The sequence below is a fragment of the Mus caroli genome, chromosome 7 (genome assembly GCF_900094665.2).
Source record: "Mus caroli chromosome 7, CAROLI_EIJ_v1.1, whole genome shotgun sequence".
NCBI lineage: Eukaryota > Metazoa > Chordata > Mammalia > Rodentia > Muridae > Mus > Mus caroli.
In genome coordinates, this window is record NC_034576.1 from 18,872,087 (window position 1) to 18,878,884 (window position 6,798).

The 6,798-nt window shown below is 55.0% G+C and overlaps 2 protein-coding genes across 4 annotated transcripts in view; one reads left to right on the forward strand and one right to left on the reverse strand.

Annotated features, from left to right (window-relative positions):
• Positions 1-954: 954 nt before the first annotated feature.
• Positions 955-4,331, forward strand: Znf296 (zinc finger protein 296). Its single transcript, XM_021168527.1, has 3 exons — positions 955-1,305; positions 1,498-1,641; positions 3,294-4,331. The coding sequence occupies exons 1-3, from the start codon at positions 1,050-1,052 to the stop codon at positions 4,241-4,243; spliced, it is 1,350 nt and encodes a 449-aa protein (XP_021024186.1). The 5' UTR covers positions 955-1,049; the 3' UTR covers positions 4,244-4,331.
• A 394-nt stretch (positions 4,332-4,725) lies between these two features.
• Clasrp (CLK4 associating serine/arginine rich protein) overlaps positions 4,726-6,798 on the reverse strand; it is a 23,592-nt gene continuing 21,519 nt past the window's right edge. For all 3 annotated transcript variants that reach the window (XR_002378383.1, XM_021167889.1, XM_029479854.1), the window contains 3 exons: positions 5,902-5,984; positions 5,053-5,077; positions 4,726-4,836 (listed from right to left, as the gene is read on the reverse strand). Coding sequence is in view for 2 of the 3 variants with exons in the window: in XM_021167889.1 (XP_021023548.1) it covers positions 4,794-4,836; positions 5,053-5,077; positions 5,902-5,984 (151 nt within the window). In the remaining variant the exon portion in view is untranslated. The remainder of the gene's footprint in view (positions 4,837-5,052; positions 5,078-5,901; positions 5,985-6,798) is intronic.

Genomic DNA, 6,798 nt, shown 5'->3' on the forward strand with positions numbered 1-6,798 from the left:
ATTTACTTATTGAGACAAGATCTCCCCAGATAATATCCTGGTTGTCCTGGGACTCATTATATAGACCAGGCTGATCTCAGGAACTCTTGGGTAATCCTCCTGCCTCTGATTCCAACATAAAGTACTGGGATTACAGTGTGTACCACCCCCCTCCACCCCCCCAAAGGCTCTTTTTTCATAATTTTGTTTGTTTGGTTTTGGGTTTTTTTTGGGGGGGTTGTTTTTTTTGGGGGGGTGTTCCAAGACAGGGTTTCTCTGTATAGTCCTGGAACTCACTCTGTAGACCAGGCTGACCTCAAATTCAGAGAAGCCGCCTGCCTCTGCCTCCTGAGAACTGGGATTAAAGGTGTGCACTTTATGGACATTTTATGTAGTGACCACTCCCTCTCACTGCCGCCCTCCATACCTACATTTTAAGGGTTATGGAGTGCTAGGTACTGGAGAAATGGGTTGGTTTGGGATGTAGACCAGTCGATGGAGAGTGCTTGCCTAGAGTGCAAGTGGTTCTGAGTCCCATGCCCAGCGCCACATAATACAGGTGTAGTGATGCACCCCTGTAAAGCCACCGCCGGAGAAGTGGAAGATCAGAAAGTTCAAAGCCATCATCCGTTACGTAGCTAGTTCGGGCTTAAAGAACAAAAAAGAAAGAAAAAGGTTTAAAGTGAAATTTTCTTAGTATATGTCCCCTCAGTGAGTTGTCCACCACTTCTCGCTTGGGGCGTGAGGCAGGGCATCCGGAGGCTAAGGTATCACCAGAGCCGGGGCGGGGGTGGGGGGTGGAGCGAGGAGGGGTACATTGAGAAGAGCTTTTATTCACCCTCAAGGCCTGTGGAGGAGGGCACAATTTGCTTACAGGTCCCTGGGCAGCGGGCTGGGCGGGGAAGGTCGAGTTTGACCTCGGAGACTGGCCCTGCAAAGACCCCGCCCCAATGGGCGGAGACAAGGTAGGACCAGCACGTGTAAAAAGTTCGGCGCGGGTCGCCCAGAGCCACTCACTCACCTGAGCGCCTGGCCACCGCGCGGATTACCTGGATCTGCGCCCTCGCCCCATGTCCCGCCGCAAGGCCGGCCGCGTGCCTCGCCGCGTAGAGCCCGAGTCCGACACCGACATTGAGATGCCCGATCTTGTCATGGATGTAAAGCCGGACCGCAACCTGGGGTCCCTGGCGCAGGGGCCCTGGCTCTCGAGGGACATGCCCATATCGGGGCTCTTCGATATGGAGCGTCAACTCCAAACTGCCTCGCGCCCACTCGGCGCGCCCAGCACGTGTGCCCCGCGGACGCCTCTGAGTTCTAAGTCTTCCGGTGAGTCCCTAACCCTCGCCCCTGCTAGTATCGGAACCTTCGGGTGGGTGCTTCTCCCCTGGGGATGGCCCCGGGACCAGCCTGGCCTCCCCAGCCCTCCCCTCTGATCTCCGGGTTTCCCCTCTCCACCTTGGAGCCCTCACCCGGAGCCGGGCTCCACCCCACCATTCACCACCCGCTTCCTCCCTGCAGACCGCCAGCCATGGACCGACAAGCACCCCGATCTGTTGACCTGCGGCCGTTGCGGGAAGATCTTTCCATTAGGGGCCATCATCGCTTTCATGGATCACAAAAAACAAGGCTGTCAGCTTCTCCAAGTCTCCGACCCCATCTCAGGTAAGTAATTCAGGGTGTAGTGCACTGCTGATCCAGGGTTGGGCTTCCTGCCCTGCGGAGGAGCTAAGGTGGACAGATGGGGCACCAATCATTACTTCCCTTTTCTCCTTGATCCCCTTAGGGTAGAACCTAGGCGTGGCTTGGTCTTGCCTGTCCTAGGGCAGGGACTAGAGATGGGGCGGGGGCTGGGCAGCGAGAGGAAGGCCACCCACAAGGTGTGGCCAGCCCCAGAAGACTGGCCCGGGGTTTTGCCATACACCCCTAATTTAGTTTCACTTCTCCTTTCCCGTGGACAGAAATAACTGACCAGGTGGCTGGACCCGGGTTGGCAGTAGGGACCTGGTGGAGGATGGGACAGTGGCCTGGGGAGCCGAATGGAGGGTACTACACCTATTGTGTTTTGATCCTTCTTATTGAGGTTCAGACAGTTCAGAACCCAGGAAGGGGCATCACTTGTTCCCCTTCCGGATCTCCCAGCCCCTGGGAAGCCCCTGGTCTTGGCACTGCATACTGTCCTATATGGAGAGGAATTAAAACTGCGTGGTGGTTTGTTCGAGTGAACTCTTGTTGGCTGTGAGATTTTAAGACTTGATCCGAACTTGAATTTCCAGCCCCCAGTGTGGTGCTCAGGTGGAACTTGGGAAATGTAATTATATTTGGGGCTGGGCCAGGGAGGGTCTGTAATCCAATCAGCTTTGGTTGAGGGAGGGGCTCAGATGGGTTCACCTGAATAGCAATAGGGGCACTTGATGTGGGTCACTGCTAAGTTTAACATTTTAGGCGGGGTCTCATACTAGCCTAGGCAGCTGGTATTATTGTTATAGGCCTAGATAGCTGTGGGTATTGTTTCTTGAGACTGGGTTTCTACGGGGCCCTGAGTGGCCTAGAACTCTATGTAGACCAGGCTAGCCTCCAAGTCACAAAGATCTGCCTGTCTCTGCCTCCCGAGTGCTGGGATTAAAGGCGTGTGCCATCACCTCTGGTTTAGCTTTGTGTATTTTGATATCCGAGGCAGCTCGCGTTTGAGGGCTTATAGGGAGGGACCAAAGCTCTCAGCTGTCTCCTATTTGAGGTCACAACCCTGGAAGGGGCCCTGCAGATTCTCATACCCTAGCAACCGAGGAAACGGGCAGAGAGGGTAGATCTAGTCCAAGATTACACAGCTGCATCTCGCCTGGAAGTTCTAAATTAGGGGAAGGGGACAGCAGTGTGGTAAAGTCCATTAAATGATGTTAGCTTTTATTTCACTACAGTTTGACAAGTCTCTGCTTGGCTTTGGCCTATTATCATAAAGGCTACCTCATCCAGGACTGTCTGGGGTTGGGCTATCTAAAGTCAAGTAGGTCTGGGAAGTGTGTCCTATAGACACTTCTAGACACCATGAGTCTAGAAAAACATCAAATTTGGAATCCAGACACCAGCCCATCTCCCCCAGTAAGTGGTGTTTCTGTGCCAGGCCCCAGCTCTGAGCTTTCATACTAAGATCTGCTTCCCCAGTGCCTTAGTACTCCCCCCCATACCCTCCCCCCCTCAACAGCAAAACCTGTTTATACTTCAGGAGGTTCCCTGAGGGCAGCATCTGTCCTGCAGAATCCCATTGGGGTGGTACTGTTGGCCTAGCAGTGATTCCCTGCCCTTTCTTCCCCTTACAGAATCCAAAGAGCTGAAGGCTCTGAGCTGCCTCCAGTGTGGCAGACAGTACACCAGTCCTTGGAAGTTGCTGTGCCACGCCCAATGGGACCATGGACTATGCATCTACCAGACACAACACCTAGATACCCCAGAGGCTCCACTGTTGGGCCTGGCTGAGGTGGCGGCAGCCATGTCAGCAGTGGCAGTGGTGGCGCCAGTTGAAAGCAAGCCCCCTCCAGTGAGCAGTGCTGCCCGGCGGAGCCCCACCTGTGATGTGTGCAAGAAGACCCTCAGCTCTTTCAGCAACCTCAAGGTCCACATGCGTTCCCACACTGGTGAGCGACCCTACTCCTGTGACCGGTGTTCCTATGCCTGCGCTCAGAGCAGCAAGCTCAACAGACACAAGAAGACCCATCGGCAGCCAGCACCCGGGAGCCCCTCCACTTCTGCTAGTAGCCGGGGAGTCTCCCCAGCAGCCCCTCCTGAACCAGCTGCCTACGCAGCTGCTCCAGCCAGCACGCTCCCACGCCAGAATGTGGAGAAGGCTGGAGCTGCAGCCACAGCAGGAGTCCAGGAACCTGGGGCCCCTGGCAGCGGAGCTCAAGGGGGTCCAGGTTTTGTTGGCTGGGGAGCCCCTGCCAAAGTAGAGAGGACTGATCCTGTAAAGATCGAGAAGACAACACCTAGGAAGAGTCACGGGCCCGGGGGCAAGTGTGAGTTTTGCGGGAAGTCCTTCACCAACAGCAGCAACCTGACTGTGCACCGACGTTCACACACTGGTGAGCGGCCCTATACCTGTGACCAGTGTCCCTATGCTTGTGCTCAGAGTAGCAAGCTCAACCGCCACCGCCGCACCCATGGTCTGGGGACTGGTAAAACTGTCTATAAGTGCCCACACTGCCTTGTGCCCTTTGGCTTGCAGGCCACACTGGACAAGCACCTGCGGCAGAAGCACCCAGAGATGGCCTGAGCCATGTTCTGTACAGGTGTCACTAAGCAAGTGGAAATGGACAGGCACTTTAGTCTTTCCTCTGTGTAAATAAACCATCTTCTTTTTATTCTTGTGCCTGGACTTTCTTGGGGTGTCTGAGGTGGGAGGTTCCCCCACTATAGTGTGGCCAGCTGGACAGACCGGTTTGGAGTGGGGGGGGGTTGAGTGCCCTGGGCACTGGAGGACTGGCACAGAAAGCCGTGCTCCCGGTTCTTGGTGTGGGTGAGGCCAGGGGCAGGGAGAGGCCTGGACCTGTCACCAGAGGCTCCTGGGTGCAGTCCAGTCCTAGCCCGTCATCCACTGGCCCTGTCCACACATGCCACAGTCTGGGCCCTTTACTGGATTGGCCCTTTCCTCCTGCCCCTGCAGGCCTCACTCACCACACCCTGCAGGCTACAGCACCTGCAGCGGTCTCCAGCTGCATCTCGCCTGGAAGTTCTAAATAAGAGGACTGCATGTGGTGAAGTCCATTAAATAATGTTAGCTTTTATTTCACTACAGAAACCCAGCAGCATAACAGCCCCAACTCCTAATGTCTGTAATGGGGGCTTCTGGACCTGGACCTTGAGCGCCTGCAAAGAAATGGAAGGCTATGAGGGTGGGATACTGGGAGCCTCCCTCACATGCACACAGGCACCAACATGCCTGGAGACTGGAGTGCAGAGGGAGGAGTGCCTTCCCTAGGGAACAAGTACAACCCCACCAACTAAAGGGGTGCCAAAGGGAGGGACATGGGGGCTTGTAGAGAACGCGGAGGGTCGCCCATGGTGGCCGGGCAGCATCCTCACCTTCGCGAAGAACTGTACTCCCGACCTGAAAAGAGAAGGTGGCAGTGTGACGCCAGCCGGCCTCTGACGGGCCGCCTCAGTGCCAGGGTCAAGCCCCTCCCCTACATTCTTAGCACTAGAGATGGATGCACGCACGGTGTGTGCTTCAAACAATGTCTTAGTGGTTTTTGTTTTGAGACCAGGGTCTTAACTATGTAGCCCTGGCAAACCTGAAACTGCCTATGTAGACCAGACTGGCCTCAAACTCAGAGGCCCTCCTGTCTCTGCCTTCCTAGGGGATGTGCCAACAACACCTGGATGTCTAGGGCTTTTTGTTTTGTTTTGTTTGTTTTTTGAGACAGGGTTTCTCTGTATAGCCCTGGCTGTCCTGGAACTCACTCTTTAGACCAGGCTGGCCTCGAACTCGGAAATCCGCCTGCCTCTGCCTCCTGAGTGCTGGGATTGAAGGCGTGTGCCACCACGCCCGGCCTGTCTAGGACTTTTTAAAAATAAGATAGGAGTCTACCTGTGTGACCTAGGCTGCTCCCAAACACCAAATTAAGTTACCCTCCTACCTCAGCCTCTACAATGCTGGCCTCTTGCTGGGGTTTGGGGGAGGGGAAGGTGTCTTGTTTTGTAGTCAAGGCTGACCCCTTGAGTCTGGTGATGATCCATCTACCCAAGTTGCCTGATTTGATTTTCAGGTTACAATTAAACTTATATTTGAATCAGGATTTCTCCATGTAACCAAGGCTGGCCTCTTTCTACCTCTGAGTGCTGGGACCACAGAGGTAAGCTCCCCACAACACCCAGCTGCTTTCTAATGGTCTCCTGACCCTGGTACTACAGGAAGGGTGGGGAAGCACTCACTGTAGCGTGGGGAGGGCGAGCGGCTCTGGCGGCTATACTGGCGTTCCCATTCTTCTCTCTCCTTCTCTCTCCGCTCTCGCTCCCTGCACGGGGAGAGGGGAGGCAACCAACAGGGAGGGGTGAGCACCTGCTGGGCTGTACAGCCCCTCTACCTGGACCAGGAACACCAGACCTAGCATATTTAGAGGACTGGCCAATTGTCTCCCCACAGCCAGGACTGGGAATCCTGGCAGCCTTGTCTGCACCCTGTTCTCCCAGGGGGCCTGTGAGAAGGACCAGGATCCTATCCAGAGAACAGCAGAGCCAAAGAATTGAGGCTCACACAGGGAGGATGCAGACAGACAGTGCCAGAAGCCAACCTGACCAACAAACAGAAGCCAGGGTTAGTCCCTGGAGACTCTTCCACCCCTCTTCTCTCTCTCTCTCTCTCTCTCTCTGTTTTTCGAGACAGGGTTTCTCTGTATAGCCCTGGCTATCCTGGCACTCACTTTGTAGACCAGGCTGGCCTCGAACTCAGAAATCTGCCTGCCTCTGCCACCCGAGTGCTGGGATTAAAGGCGTGCACCACCGCCACCCTGCCTCCCCACCCCGTCCCTCCCTCCTCTTCCTCCTCCTCCTCCTCCTCACACCAAGACAGATAGGTCTTCCATGCCTGTAATCACAGCTCTTGGGCAGATGAAGCAGGACTGCTATGAATTCAAAGGTAATCTGAGCCACAGAGTGAGTTACAGGCTATCTAGATCTACACTCAGACACTTATCTCAAAAAAGAAAAAAAAAAGACAAAATATATATTGTAAAGAAATGACGCGAGCCGGGCGTGGTGGCGCACGCCTTTAATCCCAGCACTCGGGAGGCAGAGGCAGGCGGATTTCTGAGTTCGAGGCCAGCCTGGTCT